At 37.9% G+C, this 24,727-nt stretch overlaps 1 protein-coding gene across 2 annotated transcripts in view; it reads left to right on the top strand.

The window, feature by feature from the left end:
- Nucleotides 1-20,929, top strand: part of LOC121314222 (progressive ankylosis protein homolog B) — a 47,644-nt gene extending 26,715 nt beyond the window's left edge. Inside the window, exons 7-12 of one of the 2 annotated variants that reach the window (XM_041247249.1) lie at nucleotides 540-632; nucleotides 2,147-2,242; nucleotides 15,165-15,294; nucleotides 15,831-15,954; nucleotides 18,643-18,742; nucleotides 19,709-20,929. In XM_041247249.1, the coding sequence (XP_041103183.1) occupies nucleotides 540-632; nucleotides 2,147-2,242; nucleotides 15,165-15,294; nucleotides 15,831-15,954; nucleotides 18,643-18,742; nucleotides 19,709-19,831 (666 nt within the window). In that variant the 3' untranslated portion in view covers nucleotides 19,832-20,929. Of the gene's footprint in view, nucleotides 1-539; nucleotides 633-2,146; nucleotides 2,243-15,164; nucleotides 15,295-15,830; nucleotides 15,955-18,642; nucleotides 18,743-19,705 lie in introns of both variants that reach the window. The other variant, XM_041247248.1, reaches the window with a different exon arrangement.
- The last annotated feature ends 3,798 nt before the right edge of the window (nucleotides 20,930-24,727 follow it).

The raw sequence follows: 24,727 nt of genomic DNA, 5'->3' as shown, positions 1-24,727 counted from the left end.
AATACAAATGAACTGTCCCTTGCGAATTCATCTACACAGTAAGTACTTTGTATCTTGTAATATTGATTAGGCCTATACGAAACCTAAAATAAGACTATATTTAATAATGACTATATTGTACATTTTTTACACAGTTTAGCAGCAATGTCTGGAAAACGAGCAGGGATGCAGCACCTAACAAAAAATGCTGTTTTGTGGTTAGCGTTAAACCACAGTCCTGCTGCATGCGTTCATGCATAGTAACACCAACACCATTTAGCTATAGCCGCACCTATAGAATTTTACATACTGTGTTTAAATAAAGCAGCATTTTGGTAGACACTGTTAATATAGCCACTGCTGGTACGTTGAAGCTGAAAAAGCCTGTTAACACCTTATGCTCTAAATTGATGTGTTGCAATTGACCCACTTGTGCAGGGAGCTTCAGGGTCCTAGCAGGCTAGTCACTTTGAAGTGCTTTAATTCCAGTTATATTCTAAACATAGCATACAGCTGGTAACCTTGGCCTTCCTGTGTTGTCTGCTTTCATTCTTGTTAAGGCTGTAGCGGTCCTGACAGCAACATACCCAGTGGGTCACCTGCCCTATGGCTGGCTAACAGAGCTGAGAGCCGTCTATCCTGCATTTGACAAGGTAAGCATAATTAAAAAGCATTGTGGCATAATTGTATTTATTATTTTTTTTACACGTATGTGCTTATGTTTAAAAGCTAATGGATAATGTTGTTTATTAACGCATCACATTTGTTTTTTTGTTTTAAATATTGCAACATTGTTTACTTGATAACCCAAAATATTAACAATATTTAAACTGCATGTAAAAGATCATTCTGTAGTTTCTTTAATTAAGGTTTTTTTTTTTTTTTTAATGATTACACTATGTAACAATTTTTGTTCCTGGGTAGTAAGTGTTATTTCCTAATTGCTTATGCCTCAAAAGTATAGAAGATGGCTATTATTCCCCACAAACTTTGCTTTTGTGACCAGGACAGTGATATTTCAAAATATCACAATTTCCAATGAGAAAACGGGAGCTTTTGTGTCTTTTTGTTCACATAAAGTCAGAAAAAAACAACATATGAATCCAAATTAACATGTATTTATGCTAAAGTAATACAAAAATGACTACAAAAGATTTAGAAGTGAGTAGCTTTTCGAGATTTACGATTATACTGTATTTGCAGTATAATCATAACTCTCGAAAAGCTACTCACTTCTAAATCTTTTGTAGTCATTTTTGTATTACTTTAGTATAAATACATGTTAATTTGGATTCATATGTTGTTTTTTTCTGACTTTATGTGAACAAAAAGACACAAAAGCTCCCGTTTTCTCATTGGAAATTGTGATATTTTGAAATATCACTGTCCTGGTCACAAAAGCAAAGTTTGTGGGGAATAATAGCCATTTTCTATACTTTTGAGGCATAAGCAATTAGGAAATAACACTTACTGCCCAGGAACCAAAAAAAAATAAAAAATTTGTTACAAAGTGTTATTTTTTTTATTATGAAAATTACTGTTTTTATATTTTTGGTAAAGAATGCCAACATCAGCTTTATCAAACTATACATTTTTAAAAACAGTATATTTTGGTGTTAGTAATTAATTGAATCTTGTGAAGGAGAACACTAACTTTGTCCTTCAAATATCGATATCCTCAGGTAGCATTCAAAGTCTTACCAAGGGGAGAACATCTTGCTCCAGTTAACGCTTTAAATTAGAAATCAACCATGAATTAAACTAAGTTTACAGCAAGTCAGTGGAGACATTACGGATTCTGCCCCATTTGTGAGAAGCTCTATAACCACGAATGCAGATGAGCCTGGCTCTTTTGCATAGCGGTTAAGAAGCTTGCAGTGTCTGGGTTGCCAGTTCACGCCCAGTCTCTGCCTGTTACACATAATATAGAATTTATGCTTTGGCTCTGTTGCTTGAACCTGGCACACAAAGCATACAATATTATAATTTATATTACCTGTCAAATGAATCGTTATATAACAGTATCAAAACCATTATTATAACAGAGCTTGTAGGTCGAATTTAGACTGTTGGTATGAAACAGTGAGCTACATAAGCTACTGAATGTGAATGACCTCAATGGTGGAATTTAAAAATAGCTAGTAACGGTGTTCTCTGTTTGTCCTAGAATAATCCCAGCAATAAACTGGTGAACAATGGAATAACTGTCACCAAGGCACACATCAAGAAGTTCACCTTTTTCTGTCTGGCGCTCTCAGTGACAGTAAGTTGGTTTTCTGATGTGCTTGGTACAGTAGTGCTTTCTAGTGGGTCGAAGTTTGCATATCTGATGCATAGCATACTGTGTTAGAATAGCATCTGGTGTGTCACATTTTGAAAAAGTATTACTCTATTCAAAAAACGCAAAAAGAAATCCAAATTGGCTCCAATGTAATATGAACAAGCTCATTCCTCTCATATGTACAGCCCAAATGAAACCCACATGGGATAGATTTGATCTTACAGGTCTGAAGCTGCCCGAGTCCCAGAGGGCAGTCATTTCTGTTGAAAATAAATGTGTCATGCATTTAATTTTGCAACTGCTGGTCAGCAATAACACTCACCCACAGTCTTCAGTGTGGCGCTCCAGGTTGTGTGTTTCTGTGGTGGGATCTTACAAGCCATCTGCAAGCAGAGGGGGCTATCAGTGGGAGTGATGAGCTTCTATAACTAGAATGAGTTACCGTAGGGGAAGTTTTTTTTTTTTACATGGTAAGGGGGTGAGCCACTTCCTGAATTTGCTTTGCTTAGTAAAAACAAATTACACCTTCATAATTATAGTGATGAGTTTAAAACAAATGTCCTGTAACAGTGCATGATAATATTAGAAAGTTATGTCATGTAGTACCACACGAGTGTACAGCTATGGCCAAACATTTTGCTTCACCTAGAATTTTAGGATTGAGACATACTACAAAATAAACTATATGAACATAATTTAGATCTTTTATTTAACATTGTCTAAATCAAAGAAACTGTGTGATATTGCAAAAGTCTACCGGAAGTCATAATAGTAGTACGGTATTTCATGTTAGGTATATGGAAAACTACAAAGTGGTATATAATTCAATATGTTAACAGTATTCACATGTTTCTTTGCCAATGCAGACAAATGTAAACGGTTTTGGCTATTGCTTCTTCAGTGTAATTGTGATTTCAGCTCTTTCTGGGGTAGTCTGGCTACTTCCCTCTGGATGATAGTTGGTAATTTAAACTCTCTGTAGGCCGTTTGAACATTTGTAGTTATTTCACTTCATATAGTTGATTTCGAGATTTTACACTGTTGCTGAAGAGGTTAATGACAGTCTAGAGCAGTGTCATAAAAACAAACTGGATTTTATTTATTTAAAAAAAAAAAAAAAAAAACACACACAACATTCATGGATTTGCTTTTTAGAAACGTGAGTGCCAAAGTGGGGAAATGAACAAGTTTAAACACTAATGTAATATTGGTAAAGGCAGTTACAACACCCTCATAGCAGTACCTCTCTTTAATTTGTTTTTCATTTGTAAGAGTCTTCAAAGGCTGACTGGTCATGTGGAAACGAATAGCAAAAGGAACTGAATAAAATATGAATTTGCTTTTGGCTTTCAAAAAACCTGCTCCTCTTTCCTCTGTGTCTGCAGTTAAGAGTACACTCACGAGTGCTGATAAAATTCCAGAATTTAAGGGCATTACATTCATTTCACTTCAAAGATAGGAACAAGCAACATTACAATGTATTAGTAGGTTTATGAGAATCTTTAGGTGGCTGATATACTTTATATGCACCCACCTGTTCTCCCAAAACATGCAGAAAATAATTAACAGTGAAGGGCTCCTGCAGTCTCTGTGATGAAGAAAGTGTCTAGAATTGCTGAGAAGAGGACTTCAGTAGGTGATTAAATACACATACGCACCGAATAGTAGACTCGTCAAATAGAAAAGTGACAGTCAATCTCAGAAACTGGTAGCTGGCTAATCACACATCACGTAGTTGTGAAGAATATGGTTTTAGGTGGTCTGAACAGTAATACAGCAAGTTTTTTTTTAACAAAGCAGTTTTAAAAAACAGTGCACAGCAAGGTGTTATGAAACAGTTACACATAGAGCACCAGACATGTTTATCTCAAATATTTGACTCTGTCAAACTGGTAGTCATTCGACCCTATGGGAGATTTAATGACATGTAAAGTATCATTAAAAACTGTAGTCTATAAGATTAGACTTCGGGAAGTATAACTGTTTGCACGTTTGATTTATGGAAGAAATCAAAACCTCCCCCTGAATTAAGTATTGACAACAGACAACCACTGTACAGTGGCAAAAATAATTTGTGCATTAGAGCAGTGGACCAGAAACAGGCCCTGCTGGGCCCTTTTCATAAAGCTTTAACTGAAGAATTTTTGTACAATAACTCCACTTAACACAGTAGTTGCTCTTATAAAACTTTCCCAAAGTAAAAGCATAGCAAAGTGTAATGAAGCAGAGGGGAAGTATAATAAAGCATTGTACATTAAAGCCCAGAGACATGGCAAAGTGTGCCTTACTATGGCAAATTCACAGTACCATGAGAAAGGCATGGGAAAACTGCAAAATCGCTATAAAAATGTACATGGTTAACTTTTACTAGGTTGGGTATGCCCCTGCATCGCTTTTGTAACACTTATTTTTATGTAAGACACAGAGGGTCCCGCTGTTACAAAAAACAATACTGAAGGGGCTCTTATTAGGGATGAATTCTGCTAAAACATATGAAATGTGCCTGAACAGGTTATGGAAGAAACCCCCAGAAATGCTGAAGACCAACATAACTCTACCAGTTGTTATATTTTGGCATGGTAGTGTTTTCTGCATTTGCATCCAGCCATTTTATTCAGCAAAGTTAAGACAAGACTTACCTGATTGATTCTGACAGCCCCAGTATGGATAACCGCAGTTTCATGCTTTGAGTGTTCAGATGTCCAGAGTGGGGTCAATTCCTGTTTTTCAATTCCAGTTCCATTTTAAAGTCAATTCCCAATTCCTACGAATGAATTGGAATTATATTTATATTCTAGAGACATAATATTTGTTGTTGTTGTTCAGCTGCTTTCATTTGAAGCCAATTTAATTGACTAGCAGTGACTTAACTAATTATCACTGAGAAGCTCATTTTAGCAGAATAGTGCTTGATCAATAATGTTGGAATTTAATAAAAGGGACGGAATTGGAATTGAAATTGGTAATTGATTTAAAAAGGAATTGGGACAGGAATTAACCCAACCCTGCAGATCTCTAGGGCTGTTTTATTTTTTGAGGTTTGTTGATGTTTCTGGTGCTAGTACTAGTAGGAATACACAAAAACCCAAACTTAAACATTTGTTAAAGGAATGCAAAAGTTGCAGCTAGAAGTTTGTTAATAAAATAAATACATTTAGTGTGTTAATTTACACCTAATAAAAATATGTAACAATGATGCTAAACTGACAAACAGTGAAATACAAAAGTATTGAAATAAACAAAATGTTAGTTGATATGGCCTTTAACTCCCATCACAGACAGAGCACACTATCACAAAGGAAATAAAATCTTTTCATTGATTGAATTCTATGAATCTTCTAACTAAAAGTGGCTGTGTGGCTTTGAAGAGAATGGGAGTGCGGGCAGATATATTGTTGATTAACAAATCCACAGTTTGTGTTACGAATTCACATAAAACTGTGGCTTCATCAATTAAACCGCAGTCGGAACAATTCAACAGAAAAACGAATACCATTTAATTACACAACAATCATTTCAACAATTAGTTAATTATACTGTTACACATTTCAAACATAACACTATAAAAAGACTTGCGATTTCAGTTTATCATTTCATATTGTTCAAAAAAGTTTTTTTTATAATTACAAATTGTGACAAAGCTTCTTTTTTTACAGTATAACTTTGAACTCACTTCTGGGATCCTAACACTGTCTTTGGTGGATAAAATACTCTCGACAACAAAGGACAGGTTTAAACAGGACGGTACCTGTATGTTTATTTGTTCTGCAGAGTCCTCTTTCCAGTGGGAACATGGCTACTTCAAAAAATAAAATTAAAAAAAAAAAAAAAAAAAAAAACACCTAGCTCCTGTTTTGGAGCCCTACCTAAACTTAACAGGATCCCTAACTTTTAGTCAGACCTCTAATCCGGTTTACTGCCTTTTAATATTATTCACAAAGCACAGATTTAATATACTTTGTTCTAACGTACACCATATCCAGGTCTATACACAGGTCCTTACCTTCACACAGACAGCTATTGCCTTTTGAAACCTGTCCTTGTATACCTGCCTGGCTTGTTAAATTACAAACAGGTGGATTAGCTTAGCTTTGATTGCCAGCCAATTAGTGTTCTTGGATAGCTATGGCATTCTGGGGGATGTTTTTTTCATTCCTCAATTACACACTTTTTTCCCCCCCTCAACTACATTTCTTTTTGTCCCTACCCACATATCGTCTGGACAGGTTGAGGAACAACAACAATTTCATCACCGCTTAGTAAATCTCGATCAATCACACAGACGTTAGATTTCAACTCGGCTTTGTTTTTTGTATTTTTATTTTTCTAATGCCACGTTCATGTTCTAAATTTAAAAAACATAGTCCCAGCTACAATCTTCACTTACAACCAAGACTTTTGTCTAACTCAGAGGAACTCAGGACAACAATGCCACAATATGAAAGACAAACATTTTAACTGCTTGAACTCAGCATAACAAAAGAGCAAAAACCAAATCCATTTACCAAATTAACAATCAATTGAATCTCATCATCGAACAAGTATCAATTAGAAAGAAATGGTTTAAGTAGCATAAACAACGTGTTGAATAATTCACAGCTCTCGAAATAGTGAATTATTTTTAGTGATAACGAATGTCAATATCTACCAGTACCAGTTTTTGTGATTCATCTTTAACTTAGTCAAAGGAGTCTGAGCTACTTAATGTTGTTGAGAGACAGGTTGCATTGTAGAGGTAGCACAAATTATGTGGGGTTAATATATTCATATTTTATATCATGTCAGAAATATGGCTTTGTGTGTATTTGTTTTGGGTGTTTGTTTCTATGCAAAACCGTGAGGGTTATAACTTCAATAAGCCTTGGTGGATTGATCTGAAAATGTGTATGTATAGCTTCATAAGGATGAGTGAACAAAAAAGATTTGTACACCATCCGCCCACCAAAGTTAGTCAGGGTGTTTGCAAGCTCACACTTGCTTGATTTGCAGTGTAGGGTAAGAACTCTTATAGTTCAGTTCTGTTATTGCATCCCGTTATTTTACCTTTTAAGAGTGATTCACTGAACCCCCCTTGCTTTACTGGCTTATCTAAAAAGTAAACTCTATTGGATTGCATTGTATCATTCTCCTAAAGTAGCTTTGTTGAATAACATTTAAATCTGACCCATTTGTGGGCTGGAGTTCATTGAGGTCAGTCAAAAACACAGCCCTGAAATGCAACGGCCAAGATGTGAAATCTGAATCCCCGAGGTAAATAAAGTCTCTTTCAGGAGGCATACACAAACTGCTCGCCCCATGCTCCTGTGCTGTTGTCAAGCAGCTGCCACAGAGAGTTCTCCTGAAGAGCTGAGTGCTTGCACCACATCAGAAGCATATTGTGGTGCTAAGCTATATTTTAAAGTACCTTGCCATTATAAACATCTAATGTAGAAGAACCAAGGTTGTTGACTGATAATGTAGAACAAAAGTTGGTTCCAAACATTGTTTCAGTCCCTGTTTTAATTTTTTCAACAGCTGTCGTGGTTGCCAGGTAGCATTTTACAGCGGTTGCTTTGGGAAAACAATGAATTAACCCAAAGTGGATGGCAAAGACCGTTGATGATTAACCAAGTAAACAGCTGGTATTTCAAACCTGTCTGCAAGTGTAGGCAGGGTTTTCTAAAGAGCAAGCGGGGTTCTCCATTCAAACATGGTGGAACCCGTTAATTGTTAGTTGTCAGCACTCAGTGAGATTAACGACAGAAAAGCAAATTAGTTGGACGGAAAACAAATCTATTAACTTCAGAGTTTAACCCTTGCATATTTTTGTAATTGCAATTGCTTGATTTAAGCGCTTATCTTTCATGTAGAATAAAAAAAATATTCCTGAATTCAGTATTACAAATACCTTGATATTTTCATGTTATTTTTTGTCCTGCCATATGCACAATAAATCTTCCAGTATGGACCTAGGGGGACTCTATATATGTCTTTCCAATTCACTCTCCAATAGGGCAGGTGTTGGATATTGATAGCATATTTACTGTCTTGGACATCTCACGTTTAGGGTTGTTACATCAGGTTATACAGTCTCTACTAATCCGCTGCACAAAAAACAGGTTTTATGGTGTTTCAATGAATTGCACTCAATAAATTCATGAAGGTCCTGTATTACAGTAATTTTATGTGCACCTAATATGCAAAATATATATTTTTTAAAAATTGAATCAGGGAAAACTGTATGAAACTTGGATGCTTTTAAGGGAATTAGAATGTAGGTCATGGTGAAATCTTTGATTGGTTGGGTTTCTGAAGGATGTATCTTCAAACTAACCTAATTACAGCAGATTAAACTCAGGGTGCAAGATACACACGTTGCAATTTTTCCAGGCAAAGTGTGCTCGCTTAACACACAACATAGATGCTGACGGACAGTGGGTTTTGAAAAATTATTTTAACTGATGACTGAAATGTATGCATGTCTCGATGTGTGTTATTAACAGTTGTACAGGTATCTCCTTCATGGATTATGTTAGCTTTCCTTTGATTTCAAGACTAAGATGGTTTCCATGGAAGCCTGACAAGATCCAGTAGGTGATATAAAAAGAAAAGGATTTCTGTAGTCTATCGTAGTACCGTGGAATGTAAAAGACCACTGTTGTTTCTGAATGGTAACAAAACAACAAATTAAGTGTTTGAAGAAAAATGTGTCAAAACAATTTCCAAGTGCTATGTAGAGAATTGATAAAAACACTGTTGGAAGGGAGGCAGGTATACGTACTATAAATATGAAGTCAGGTATCTGTGTTTACTAGAGACACTGTAGACCTAGAGTATAACAAACACATGCACAGGCAAAAGGGTTACTGTTTATGGTTTAGGTTGAGGAAGAACACAGCTGTATTTATTATTAGTTAACTCAGACTCACAACACAGACATAACAGAGGTTAGGTAAGCACTGTGAAAAGGGTTTGATGTTAATAGGGCAAAATCAGCTTTTGGTTGTGTAGCAGCAAAACAGGAGGACTTTAGCAGCTGCTAACTCTGCCAGATGTTGGATCCCTTTCCTGTAAACAAAGAGCGATCTGCACATGCAAAGCTGAGGCTGGGGCCCATATGAACCAGGGGCGCCTGCCAAATGAATAACAGGGCTGACCACTTCAAAGCCAAAAGAGGTCAAGCTAGAACAAACCCTGCAGGATCTCTGTCTGGCTCGTGGGCAATGTACAGTACTACTGTTCAGCTAGCTGTGTTGTAGCAGAATAAGCAGCGTTGCATAGCTAGTTGGTTGCAATCTACACAGAGAGGCTGTTAATCCTCTTGGTTTACAGCTTCAAAAAAGGGAAGTAAGAATAAAAGAGACTTGGATGGGCTTTTGGGTCCTTTTTTATACAAGGGCAATCCTTGTTGGTCACATAATGGTGTACAGTTACAATTGTGCTATTAACTTCTGTAGAATAAAAATATTAATCTGGAACAAAACTAAATATATCTCTTGGAGAACTAAATACCCTTTTCTAACATACTCCTACCAACAACAGGATGGCTGAGCTGTTTTCCTGTGATTTTTAAGAATTTGTAAACCTTTGTTTACCCTACACTCTGCCACGCCACTCATCTTTCTCCTTACTGCCCACCCAGAGCTACGACAATGGTGGCTTTTTATACTTGAATTGCTTAACAATAAATTAATATGTTTATTTTTTTTTTATTTTGTTACCTTGTTTGCGGTTAAGCTCAGGTGTTGCCCTGAGATTCCTAATTTTGACAGCCCGTGGATACTTACTGGTCAATCCACTGGTATTGCAGTCTTTACACAAGGAACAGAGCTTTGGATAACCTCAGGATAACCTACTTTCCTTCTGTCATTTTACCTCTCTCTCTCTCTCTCTCTCTCTCTCTCTCTCTCTCTCTCTCTCTCTCTCTCTCTCTCTCTCTCTATATATATATATATATATATATATATATATATATATATATATATATATATATATAGGTAGCTGTAACATCGTACAAGGTCATAACTTTGTGAGCAGCACACTGCAATAACCAATATGTTACATTTGGAGATGTATCAGCAAATGTACAATGTACAAGGTAACTAAGCACTGCTCAATCTGAAGAAGGTAAGAGCTTATCCAACAAAGGTGTACGGTAGTTGTACAGTAAAAGTGCAAGCAACACAAGGCAGTCTATGGTGTTGAAGGAGGACACTGAAGTCAGTAATCCACCCTCAAACACCTGGGTCTGGTGTATGAACCTTCTCTGTTTTCTTTGTTGTAGAGCCCTGCATTGGTTTTATCAGTATGTAGCCTTAATTGGCCATGACTCCACCCCAAAGGGTGCAGCATTGCTGCCTCATGAGCCCAGCTCCTCTTTTACATGCTAAGGGACTAGATCCCAAACCCATCCCGTGTGTCGCCTCTCAATAATGTAACATAAAAAGCACGGCCCTAATTTGCCAAAGGGAACTTGCCCCCATTATTGTTAACATAGAGGCAAACTCCCCCAGGCAGGGAGTGTATTGTCTAATGGTGTATTGTCAAACTGCTCCATATATTTAAAGACGATAGGGGACCCCTGGCACTCTACCATACCTGTTTATAATAAGATATGATGCAGTTTATGATCATGTGAAGAAAATCATAACACCTGTTATATAGATAAGACCTGCAAAGCTGTACATCTGCATAGCATTTACAACAGTACAATTGTCATTATAGCTGGTAATTGTACTTTTTTATGCATTTCTGGGAGACCAAAGTTGCCTTTGAAACAGGAGTCACCAGCAGGTTATACCCAGAGTTCAAAATGAGTGCGCTGGGACTGTTTGGCATGTCAAGGAGTTAGAATAATCATGCATGAATTAGAAAGATCACCATGGTGACCAATTTGTTACCCATTGATTTTTAGAAGATTGACATCCCAGCAGTATAAGGTCAAAAAACTCAATATGCAAGATATATCTGAGCTACAAAAAAAATATGCTTGACCTTTCATAGCTTACAATCAGTGTGTGCAGGCTGAACCTCGTCTTATCTGCCAGAATGAGATGCTAAAAAAGATTAAATCTCTGAAAGAATGTGCAAACAGATTCTGCCTTTTAATGTGGATTGGCTTATAGATTATCTAACGCTCACAATATAGTTCTAGGCTCAGATTTGATTTTGAGGTTGTATCCTGACTGTAAAATGATTAATTCATGGGAAGTAGACTGGAAATGGTGGTTGTAAGTTATATTATAATTGTTTACTGCATCCTATATGCTTTAATAATGCCTAATTACATTAGGTTGAGAGAATTATTTTCATGTCAATCAGACATCCTTTATTTCTGTTATTTATAGTGTATTATTTATAGCAACCTGAAGCCTGCTACTGTGATAGACGTTGTAGCCTTTTGATCTGTGTACACATTGACCAATAAGACCCTAAAGCACTAATTAATGAACTGCTTCTCTTTGCAAATACATTCCTGGATGAAGGTAGTTTATGTGTTGCTGCCTTGATGTGTTAATTCAGTTTTGCAGTTGACTGTAAAGAGAACTTAGCTGAACTTCTATACAAAATTATTTTCTCATTGGCATGCCCATTTTTTCAGAGTAACTTCTCTCAAGACATTAGTTTCAGTTGAGGAATGGTCACTTATCTATCAGAACGATGTGCACACCTTTCAGACTTGTCACGTCAACTAAGTCTCATCCTGGCCCACGTCCTGTTGCCATTGTTATGTCAAATATTGCAATTTTGTTCACCTACGATGTATTATGGTTATGTAAGTTCTAGGACTGGTTGCAGGTTTCCAGAAACACAAATTATATAAACAAACTTTCAGTAAGAGGCAGCTGTAGATTGCTGTAAACACAGAACAAAGGCCTGAAGACTGCTATAAACACTGCCTTGAGTAGCAAATAATTGCTTCCTGATGCTCAAGACAAGTGTATGTTTGTCTACAATCAACCAAATGCATACAGTAAAATAATCTTTTGGAAATTAAAAGCTAGCAAGAAATAGCACAATATGCTGTTCATTATAAATGAAGATTTTGTGAAGCTATATAAAAGCATACATGACATCTGAATATATTTGACTTGGATGCAAGCTCATTTGCATATGCAGCAGTTTAAAAATGTAAAGGCTTACACTAAAACCAAACTCAATTGAACTTGCCCATAGCTCATGCAGCTGAGCTCTACTCTTGTTCAAAAGGATGCATTGGAGTCTCATCCACAGGATATGAACTCAAACATGAGGACACATTGGTTGAGTTCTAGCTCGGTAGAAAGAGAGCCCAGTGCTAAACCAGTAACAACGTCCTACAGCTCCAGACTTTTGAAGGTCACCCATTCAAGTTCTGTCCAGACTGTTCCAAGATGAGGTGTTGTTTTTGTATATGTTGCTATGCTTTGTCTGTGTATTTTCTTTAACTCAATGTAAAGGCAACCTGAAGCCTGCTTGTGGAAATGTAATGTACTAATAAAAACACGTTCCTTCTTCAGGTGTGATATATTGTCAGTGCTTTGTAAGCCCTTGGACCAGTGTATCGGATTAGCAGGGTGTGTGTGTGTGTCAAGTGCATGGGTTAGGAAAAACAGCCTGCATAACAGCTTGACAGAGCGTGGGTAAATCTAAGGAAATATGCTGACATAGCACCTTTGCAGGCATTTGTGTGTTTGTCTTTCTTAAAAGCTTTACCTCAGCTTTCAAATGTTACAGATTACATGTCAGGGATTCCATGTGCATTAAGCAGTCATGTGAGTGAGAGCCCAGTTGCACAACAGGAATGGAAAGAAGACTCCTATTGTATACTAGTTTCCTCAAGCCAGGCTTTAAAATGAGCCCGCTTAGCCACAGTGTATAGGTAACAAGCCCAAGCCCAGGTGTGTCTTATTAAACTCCCAGTAAAACCAGGTGTTAATCAAACTGCTCTCTTTATTTCCAGCCCTGACAACATTGTGTGCTTCAGATGGCAGGTGTATTAAATTGTTTGTTCAGCCCTTGTTTGTGACACCCTAGGTGTGAAATGGTACACACAATACAGTGGGCTAATGCTCGAGCTGTAGTTTAAATCATTGTGAACTCCTATAACAAAGCCTTGGTGTTTCCTCTCCTAGACAAGTTTACAGTGGAATACTGTACCTCAGTAAGAGCTTAACAAAGTGTGGAAACACAGAACACAGAGAAGCCTGTGCAAGAAATCAAAACTACATTTCTAAACGTTACGGGCTGCCTTTAAGCCAAGATAAGGTAAAATTACACTAATAGATACAGCCAAGCGAATGTGGGTCCATTTAAATCACTCACAAATGCAGTTTGCAACTTCAGTTATTTCTCATAAACCCCCACAGCCAGATTCACTACTGCACCTAAATTATACACTGCCATCTCTAATGAGGCAGAACGGAGCTGGAAGAAATGCTTCCCAGGCCCAGTGTCTTGTAGCCAATGGTAACGTGGGCTCCTGGGATCTGTAGGGCTGCATTATTAATAATAGTGCAGCCCTCATCCTCGCAATTATTTTTCACACCATGACTTGGGGTAATACCCACTCCATGGCTGTCATTTGCATTATTGGTTATAAATGAGGATTTTTCATTTACACTGGGACCATCAAATATCTGTGAAGCTGATGTTTTCTGTGTTATTTCATGTTATTTATGTTCTGTGTTAATAATAATAATAATAATAATAATAATAATAATAATAATAATAATAATAATAAAAGCGTTTCCTGTATTAAAGATTTAACTGTAAAACAAATTGGAATAAGATACATGTTTTGTGTCCATGTTGATGTGAAAAAGCATGATTGCCTAGCTTTTAATCAAAACATTTGAGTCCTTTTGTTTCCCGTTTTCCAATTGATTCGAAGTGGAATTGTTCTGTGGATATTATGTAAATTTACTACTATATAATTTCCATTTTCCATTTCAGAAGACAATGAGAGCACCAAATTACTAGATTGGCTAATTTGTACCATCTACATGATCTAAATCTTTAATTTCTTACCTGTTTAATATTCTATTAGATATGTGTATTGTCTATCATTCTCTATTCCTGACCACATGACCACTAGTGATGTGCAATGTGAAATGAACTGACAGCAACAGTGATAATTTTTCAAAACACTTCATTTCAGAAATTCAGCTTTTAAAAGTAGTTTATGCATGAAAAGCAATAGAGAATGATGGAGAACACACATTTTTAAAAAAATTAACATGAGATTGCAGAAGTAATATCTCTCGATTTGAATTACACTGTAATGGCAATGCAATGGTTCTGTGATGTTAGCTATATATGTGTGTGTGTGTGTGTGTGTGTGTTAGACACACCCCAATGGTATCACACTAGTAATCCACTGCAGAACCATTACAGTTAGTTTCTGAAGGACAATATCTGGGTAGTATGATGACATCCCAATCGTATTTTGCAGAAATTTCTGTAATGGCAGGACTGGCAGCCAGAGTACTTTGCCTATCGCCTGTTTGTACATCCCAGGTTCAGGTGGTATCACTGACCCATGTTTGCGCCCCCCCCCCCCAGTGATGTAGCAGTATGATGCAGTGTTGATCAAGATGCTTCATCACTGCAGCTGTGCTGTCGATTATCTGTGTTGAATCTGGTTATTCTCTAGATAAATCCTATGTGAATGCAGCTTCACAGTTAATAGCGGTCACTAAACCGGATCATTTGAGAAAGAGGTCGCTTCCCTTTAGATGAAGCAAACACAGCTTGTTTTGGCATTTATTATAGGTCAACAGATATAAACAAAAAAACGATGTCATATTGATATATAAACTGACTGTTGCTTTTCATTATGGGGCCGTTCATTGAAAATGCAAAGAGAACTTCCTCATTTAAACAAAAAAATGATGTTGAGAACATTTTAATGTACCTAATGGTTGTACTTGTCTTCTCTTCCCAGCTGTGCTTTTTGGTGTTCTGGACCCCGCACGTTTCTGAGAAGATCCTGGTGGATATTATTGCGGTGGACCTCGCTTTCGCTGAACTCTGTGTTGTTCCTCTTCGTATCTTCTCTTTTTTCCCAATACCAGGTACAGTGTATTCCATTTGATAGCGTTCAGATACCAAGTAAAGGCTTGACAGGAATGGGCCTTGCACGTCTTCCCAGTCTCACGAATGTATCGATGTAGCAAAGCTTGTTTTTAATGTGTGTGAAGGCAAAAAGTGCAATGACTTGTACCTAGCCAGACTGAGGTAGTAGTAAAACTAGACCTAAATACTGACACAGATTGGATCATTACATACTTGGAAATTTAACAATGCCCATGCTGTTTGTACAGTATGCACTCTTAATGATCTGAACAGCAGCAGTATTTGGACTCCCCAATGTTTAGATTCAGTTCATATCTAGTTTATTTATTTCCTCACTGTTGAAAATTGTATATGCATTGTCTAGTTCCAGTAGAGATGTGAGTACCCATAAAGACTCATTCCTCGAAAGTGCTCTGGTACAGCCTTTTAGCATGGTGTTTGCCATTGTCGCCTTATACCAATGCCACAATTTACGTGGTATACTGTACTGCATAACCCCATTTTATGTTTGTAATTGTTTTTCCCGTCTCTGCAGTCACTATGCGAGCACACCTAACCGGCTGGTTGATGACACTGAAGAAGACCTTTGTACTGGCGCCCAGTTCAGTCCTGCGGATCATTGTTCTCATCACCAGCCTCATTGTGCTACCTTATGTGGGGTAGGTACAACTACAACCAGCACAGTGTCCACTACTGTAAGGTACTGTCATGGAAAGGAATAGCATTCGTCTGACAAAACGAATCTTGTATGGATTGCAAACAGAAATTAAAATCAGTGCATTCACATCCTTAGATATGCGTGACCAATCACTTTGTATAATGAGCTGCGACTCGAGGACACACAAACCAGTTACATAATAGCATGCAGTATTTTATTTACAGTCAATTTGAAATACATACAAAACTGTAGCTGCCTGGTGACTTCAAGATATGCTTGAAAGGGTGAAAATAGGTTTGTGGAGACCGGAGTAAAATACAAAAGCAATACTAGTATGTTAAAAGAAATAAAACTGTGTTAGGAAGAAAGTTGCTTTATACCCCATTTGGAATTTAGCATTTGCTGGCCAGAAAGCCTTACTCCTGAACATTTTTTATAGTCTGGAAAATCAATGGCCTAAACAAGGAGCCGATGACAAAGACCTGCTCCATGAAATCAGAAAATGAGCAGTACATTACAAACCAGACTGCATAGGAGACCTATTGTACAAGAGATTTTTACTAAATGGATTTTTCTGAATTGTGAATTAACTCCTTCCAGGCTAAAATCATATTTATTTTACTATGGATTTGTGAAAGCAGTGGTGGTTAGTGGGGTTAAAGAAATGGTAGGTGATGAATTGATGAAGTGGGTAAATAATAACTGAGTGGCCCCTGGAAGCTGGAGGGTTTTAGGAAACTTGTGAAAACATGGACCTAGACTCTTTCGGAAATGGCTACATTTTTGTCTTTATTTCTGCAAATTATATTTATTCAACTGCTCAGTCAAACCATAACCAAAGCACTACAAGTTGCACACAGGAAAATAATAGGATGATGTTGAATGAAACCTTAAATGGTGATTAACCATTTCAGAATCGGTCCAGCCCTCTGTGCCATCTATTGGCTGTATCTGCTGTATTCCACTGTGTCCAGCTGATACTGAATTTATACAGCCTTTAGAATGCACAGCAGGCTTGTACAGGGGGCAGGAATGACCAATCGTCCAATGTGTGAGTGAAGTAGGTCTGTATATATTCCAGATATGAGGGTGTGGGGGCTCCTGAGTGGTGCATCCAGTAAAGGCGCTCCACGTGGAGAGCAGGATGCGCCCTATAGCCTGGAGATCGCAGGTTTGAATCCAGGTTATGTCATTGCCGACCGTGACCAGGAGTTCCCAGGGGTGGCACACAATTGGCCGAGCGCCGCCCGGGTAGGGAGGGTTTGGTCGGCATGGCAATCCACAGTTCACCACGTTCCAGCTACTCCTGTGGCTGATAGGACGCCTGTGGGTCTGCTGTGGAGCCATTCAGATCTGTGTTGCCCTCCGACACTATATGCCTGGTGGCTTCACTGTAGATCTGCAGTGCAAAAAAAGACGGCTAGGCAGGGACACGTTTCAGAGGTCAGGCGCCGTTCCCCGAGCCACGTGGGGGTTGCAGAGGTGAACTGGGATTGATAAAAATAAAAAAAACATGTGAGTGTAGCAGTGTGACATGAGGGAGCATGAGTATGTGCACAGATATGCTTCTAATGCATTTTGAATGCATGCCCTCCATTTATATAAATCTTTACCTCCCAGCGAAATTGGTTTGCTTGCTGTTGCTTACCTCTTTGACTGTCACTGTGTGAAAGTAGCTTACAGAGTGAAAGGGAGAATGGAGCTGGTGTAAGTTTCACCTTTGTGGACTACTCTTATTGAAAGCACCCTTTTAAAATAACAAACCACAGAAGATTTTTGCAGAGCTAAGGCAAATTGTGCAAGAAACATTTATCTGCTTGTTAGAAAAGCCTTAGGATTTAAAATCCTGAATATTAGATTTGTGTACCTGGCAGGCTGTCCTGTTATTAAGGGGAACATTTTAAATGGGAAAAAAAAACTGGTCTGAAACCACAATCCATCGTACTGTATATAGCAACTGCACCTGTCCTGTACTCTGATTATGGTACATAGGACACACATTCACAAAGCTGGATTTGCCTCATATTGCCCTTTGGCTCTAAACAAATCTTCCACCCTGTAAGTTTCTTCCTACAGACTTGTATGAACTCAGCTACTGTAAGTGGTGTTTCTGGATCTTTACTAATTGTAGACAAAGCCTATCCCTCTGGGTATGATGGTTAGTATTGTTATTTACAATGTGTTAATAATATGAGGCGTTGGTGTGTGCCAGTACAGGTTTGGAACTGCCCGTTAGCATGAGAAGACACATTAGGTCTCAAGCAGTACTTGATAGACAGGAATTTCTATAGCATGCACTTACAGATCATGGAATTTTCCATAGAACGTTCTCCTCTGGATACTGCCTTGGACCTCACTTAATTAGGTACTCGTGGACAGCAATACCACGATGATTTCAACTCTCACATTTTGTAAGGTTTCTCACTGAACAGCCTAAGTGTCTTAAATTTGTCGTATCATTTAGCTGTGCGTAATATTGACTTATTAAATTGCTTTTTACAAGAGTCGATACCATTTCATTATACATTCGTAACTGAGTTGCTTGGATTACATTAACTAACACAACACGCTGGTAAACCACTGTTTACAGTGAGCCAGGCGCTAATGCAGATTTTGCTAGAAGTTTCCACTTCCTTTCCGTTGGTATGCAGACCTTTCTGTTTTATAAGGATGTGTGTTTCATTTGCAGGGTTCATGGAGCCACTCTGGGTGTTGGTTCCCTGCTAGCTGGTTTCTTGGGGGAATCCACCATGGTAGCAGTAGCAGCCTTCTATGTATATCGGAAACAGGTACAACAAACCACATCTTCTTACTTTAACATGACTGTAGCTAACAAAAGAATACGTGGGTTTCAAGTAGCAAACGTGCTTTTATTTTACAATAGTTCTGAGTTAGCCTGCCTTCATCTCAGGAAGTCTGTTACTGCTTTACTTCCTTGGTCATTTCACCCCAGCAGTGTATGCTGGGTCAAAGCATGTTACTGTCTGAAAGCATGTCAGTCAATAAGGGAAGGAGCTGATTGGCTATTGCCGGAAAGAAGCCATTGAAGGGTTGGGGACAATGGCATCCGACAGGTGAAATGACCTAAGTGCAAGATAGTATAAAAGCATGGCTTGGAAACAGATATTTGTTTTACACAGCGTACTAACAGATGTGATATTTTTAAAATTGAAATACAGATTTGCTGTGTGTTTCTTTTAGAACTGCACATTTTAGACCAATATAATAAATGGATGCAGATGGTGAAGAAAATATATGCACCTATTTTGTTAACAACACTTACTTTAATTCACTGCTTAGCAAGCTAGTTATTCATGTGATTAGATATCAGAGTGTTAAGTGTAATAGTTCAACAGTAAGTTTCACATGTTCTAGTTGCCTATAACATTTATTAAAAGTTTTTATAGTGTGTCACATTTCCCAGTGCAATTTTTGGCAAGTTTACTTTGAATAAATAAAGATATATTACTATGTCTGTGCATTTTCTAGTAATACCACAGAAGTATTAATATAACAAAACTCTACTATTACAGTTGTAATTATGTGTTGCTTGTGAAGGCAATCCCTCTCGTTAACTTACTGGATTGGAAATTTAGGCCTTTGAAGTCTGCGTTGCTTACTGTACCACAGACATGCAGAAGTGTGTAAAATAATCAGGTGTAAACTAAAGTCGAGCTCAAGTAATTTGAATCTTACTACAAAAAAAGTTCAGGCAATGACATTTATTTATTGGTATTTCTTTTTATTATAAGAAGAAGAAGAAGGACGATAGCGATGATGAGACAGCAGTGGAGGGAGAAGACTCGGCTCCAATGAATCAAGTCGGGGCCAGTGAGGAAACTGATGACATTGTGGAGCTGAGGGAGGAGGACGAATAAAGAGAGGAGGGGGAGAGCAGACTGCAGGAACAGTCTGAACTTGCTTCTGCCACCGCCCGCTTTCTCTCCCCCAGCTCAACGTTGCTCAAGTCCCATTTCTGTTTGCGTACAGTGGAGTGCTTGCCAGGGGGGATACAGCGAGAGGCCTTTGCTTGCATGAGGTGGCTGCGTGTTCCATCAATTTCCCTTGCTGATGAGAGCCGTGAACAGGCCACAGTACACCCCCCCTCCTCAGAGTAGCTTCCAGCGGATACTGTCTTCACAAGACAGAAAAGATGATACCTGTACCAAAGCACTGTCATTCATCCACCTTTACATTTCTCTTGTCTGCTGTTATTTTGCGCTGCCGTCCTATACTTTTATGAAAACACAAAAAAACTGCAAGTGTAAAACTTTATATCATATCTTAGTTGCTTGAAAAAAAGACTTCTGATCTTGAATGTAGAAGAAAAAAGAAATGCATTGAGGTCTCTATATAGACCTGTGCGCTTTTATTTGCCATAGTGCTACTAATTACCAGTTGAGCTGTAATTGGTAAAAAACTGGCATAGCAGTTAGAATGAGGCTTATTTTTCATTTTTATTTAAGTACCAAACTCATTTTCTGAAACCATCAGTATTTAAAAACTTGGGTGTGCAGGGTTTGTGCTTAACTTAAATTACATTTAAAGGGAGTTTTTAAATAATATAGTGGTTAAAAAGTTGTAAGTGTTTAAGTATTGTTAATGGTTTATTTTGTAAGGCTGAGATGTAAATGCAATGCCCGGGGTCAGACAGCCAAGTGTTGGCTGCTTGACTTTTTATCATGTTTGTCAGCACAAGTTTCTTGAATCTGAGAATCTATTTTTTTAATAGATATAACATTAAGCTGTCACTTGTTAAAACACACATTTACAGCTTAGGAATGCCCCTGAACTCATAAAGTAGCCAAAGCATCTAAATGTGTTATTATACACTTGTGGCATACAAGTGTATTTCATATCCCTGTGTCTACCGCACACTGTGGGCATTAACGTCTAGATGTAACTTTGCTTTGGTGGTTTCAAGACGGAAAGAGTTTATGTCCCTGTGCTTAGAAATAAAGAGTCTAAATGAAAAACACCCTTTTCTGGTTTTAAACTGTGATAAAATGGTGCATGAAATGGCATTTTTTTAAAGTTGAAAATCATGTTGTGTGCTTTTACCTAACCAGTAGTCTACAGAGAATTAATTAAAAAATGTTGTTTCAGGGATGGTTAGTATATATATATATATATATATATATATATATATATATATATATATATATATATATATATATATATTTTTTTTTTTTTTTTTTTATTTACATCAAGTAGTAGCTGACTATGCAGATATATTTGAGCAGTACACATTGGGATAAGCCACAGCTGGATCAACCACCTATCCTTGGTTAGCCTTAAAAATAAGGGGGTTGAGGCATTTCAGGGTGATTCCCTGGTACTGTTAAATAATCAAACATCCAGCTGTGGAAATCCGTTTAATTTGTATCTGTGGCTCTTTTCTGTAGAATTGTGCTTAAAGTTTGACAAGGCAACGTCTTTGAACATATGGGAAAATTATATACTGGAACAGAACCCAGCAAATAGTATGGCTCTGAAAGCAGACAGCACACATCAGAGAAGTGAGGCAGAGCACCTAGACCATGGAATCAATATCTTCATCCATAATGCAGTTTTAAACTAAAAAAAAAAAAATAACAGAAACAAATACATAAAGCAACTCAATAGCTTTCCACTATATGCCTTAACTCCAGTCCATTATTATATATATATATATATATATATATATATATATATATATATATATATATATATATATATATATATATATATATAATATATATATATATATATACACACACACATATACACACACACACAAATACAGTGCCTTGCAAAAGTATTCAGACCCCTGACCAATTCTCTCATATTACCGAATTACAAATGGTACATTGAAATTTCGTTCTGTTTGATATTTTATTAAACACTGAAGCTCAGAATCAATTATTGTAAGGTAACATTGGTTTTATGTTGGGAAATATTTTTAAGAAAAATAAAAAACTGAAATATCTTGCTTGCATAAGTATTCAACCCCTGTGCTGTGGAAGCTCCCAGTTTGCACCGATTAAAGAAATTGCCCTAACGAGGACACGATTACCTTACCATTGGCCTCCACCTGTGAACCATTAAAGTTGCTGTCACATTTTCTGGATAAAAACACCACTGTTGAAGGATCATTGGTAAGGCTGTGAATCTGAAGGTAAATGAAGACCAAAGAGCATTCTACAGAAGTTAGAGATAAAGTAATACAAATGCATAGATTAGGGAAAGGGTACAAAATAATATCCAAGTGTTTGGATATCCCAGTGAGCACAGTTGGATCAATAATCAGGAAGTGGAAGCTGCATCACACCACCCAGGCACTGCCAAGAAAAGGCCGTCCCTCAAAACTCTGCGCTCAAACAAGAAGGAGACTTGTGAAAGGAGCCACAGAGAGGCCAACAATCACTTTGAAGGAGCTACAGAGTTCAGTGGCTGGGAGTGGAGTAATGGTGCACCAGTCAACCACATCAAGAGCTCTGCATAACACTGGCCTGTATGGGAGGGTGGCAAGAAAGAAGACGTTACTCAAAAAGTACCATCTGAAAGCACATCTGGAGTTTGCCAGAAAGCATGAGAGTGACCCAGCTGCGATGTGGGAAAAGGTTTTGTGGTCAGATGAGACCAAAATAGAGCTTTTTGGCCAAAACTCAAAGCGCTATGTGTGGCGCAAAGTTAACACTGCCCATGCCTAAAGACACACCATCCCTACAGTGAAGTATGGTGGTGGCAGCATCATGCTATGGGGATGCTTCTCATCAGCAGGGACTGGGTATCTTGTTACAATTGAAGGAAGAATGGATGGAGCAAAGTACAGGAAAATGCTGCAAGAGAATCTGCTTCAGTCCGCTAAAAAACTGAAGCTTGGGAGGAAATTTACCTTTCAGCAGGACAATGATCCCAAGCACAAGGCCAAAGTAACAGTGGAGTGGCTCAAGAACAAAAAGGTGAATGTCCTACAGTGGCCCAGTCAAAGTCTTGATCTCAATTCCATTGAGAATCTGTGGCACTATTTGAAAATTGCGGTCCACAAGCGTCGTCCAACCAACCTGAACAACCTGGAGCAAATCTGCCAAGAAGAATGGACCAAAATCACTCCGACACTGTGTCAAAGCTGCTACATACTTACCCCAAAAGACTTAAAGCTGTTATTGCAGCGAAAGGTGGCTCTACCAAATATTAATGTGTGGGGGTTGAATACTTATGCAAGCAAGATATTTCAGTTTTTTATTTTTCTTAAAAATATTTCCCAACATAGAACCAATGTCACCTTACAATAACTGATTTTGAGTTTAAGTGTTTTAAAATAAAATATCGAACAGAATGAAATTTCAATGTACCATTTGTAATTCAGTAATATGAGAGAATTGGCCAGGGGTCTGATTACTTTTGCAAGGCACTGTACCAGTCAAAAGTTTGAGTACACTTGCTGGAAACTAGTTTTTTTTTCATAATTGACAATGTTTTACGCCGTATACGTTTCTGTAAATACTTGAAAATGAAAACGCATGTTACAATATACAAAACAAAACATAAGGAGTATCAAAGCAATGTTCAAGAAAATTGAAAATTGTCTCTAAATCTTGGATTCCTCAAAATAGTCACCCTTTGGCTTAATAACAGACTCACAAACACAAGACATTCGGTTAACAAGTTTCAGCAGGAAATCACCCGACATGTCTTCCCAGCAGTTCTGCAGCAATTCCCAGGGATGTAAGGCACTTGTGGGTAGCTTTGCTTTGACTCTTCTGTACAGTTCGTCCCATACAAGTTCTATGGGATTGAGGTCCGGAGACTAGGCAGGGCAGGTCATTAGATTGAGTTGTCCTTCACTTTCTTTCTTCGCCAGATAGTTCTTGCACAACTTTGAGGTGTGTTTTGGGTCATTATCTTGCTGAAGAATGGACTGGCCAACTAGCCGTAATTCTAATGGAATGACATGCCTCTGAAGTATGCTATGATAGCTATGCTGGTTGAGCTTGCCATGGACTTGATAAAGATCACCAACGCTGACACCCCAGACCATGACACTGCCTCCTCCATGCAGAACTCATGCACTCACATTCTCTGTGTCTTACAAATACTCGGTGGTTGGACCAAAATATTTCAAAATTTGACTCATTGGTCCATATGAACGACTTCCACTCCTCAAACGTCCAGTTTCTGTGTTTTTTGCCCCAGGAAAGTCTCTTCCTCTTATTCTGCACTGTTAACAATGGTTTCTTTGCAGCAATTATTCCAGTTAGGCCAGCTTCATGCAATCTCCTCTGAACAGTTGATGTTGAAACATCTGCACTTCTAGTAGCATTTAGCTGAGCTTGTATTTCAGGGGCAGTTAATCGCCAGTTTTGCAGACTTGTGACTCGAATTAACTTGTTCTCTGATTCTGAGGTCACCCTTGGTCTGCCTGATCTTGTTTGGTCCTCATGAGTGCCAGTTAATTCAAATCGTTTAATGGTCTTGGCCACAGCAGTTACAGACACTTGCAAAGTTCTTGCGATTTGTCTTAAAGATTGACCTTCATTTCTTAAAGTAATTACAGACACTTTGCTTAACTGAGCATATTTTGCCATTTTCTGCTCTCTTACATTCAGGAATGACAAACTTGTGCCTATGCTGCATATATTTATAGTAATCATGGACCCTCACCTGTTAACAATAACTGGTGACAAAAGGTTAATTAGGTAACAACCATAGAATTGCTACGTATAACGATTTGGTAGCGGATTTTAATAGAACAACTTTTGTTTATGTAATATGAATTATACAAATCAAAA

Source organism: Polyodon spathula, chromosome 4, assembly GCF_017654505.1.
Source record: "Polyodon spathula isolate WHYD16114869_AA chromosome 4, ASM1765450v1, whole genome shotgun sequence".
Taxonomy (NCBI): Eukaryota; Metazoa; Chordata; class Actinopteri; order Acipenseriformes; family Polyodontidae; genus Polyodon; species Polyodon spathula.
Note: the sequence above shows the minus strand (reverse complement) of the source record. Positions and strands in the feature narration are given on the sequence as shown.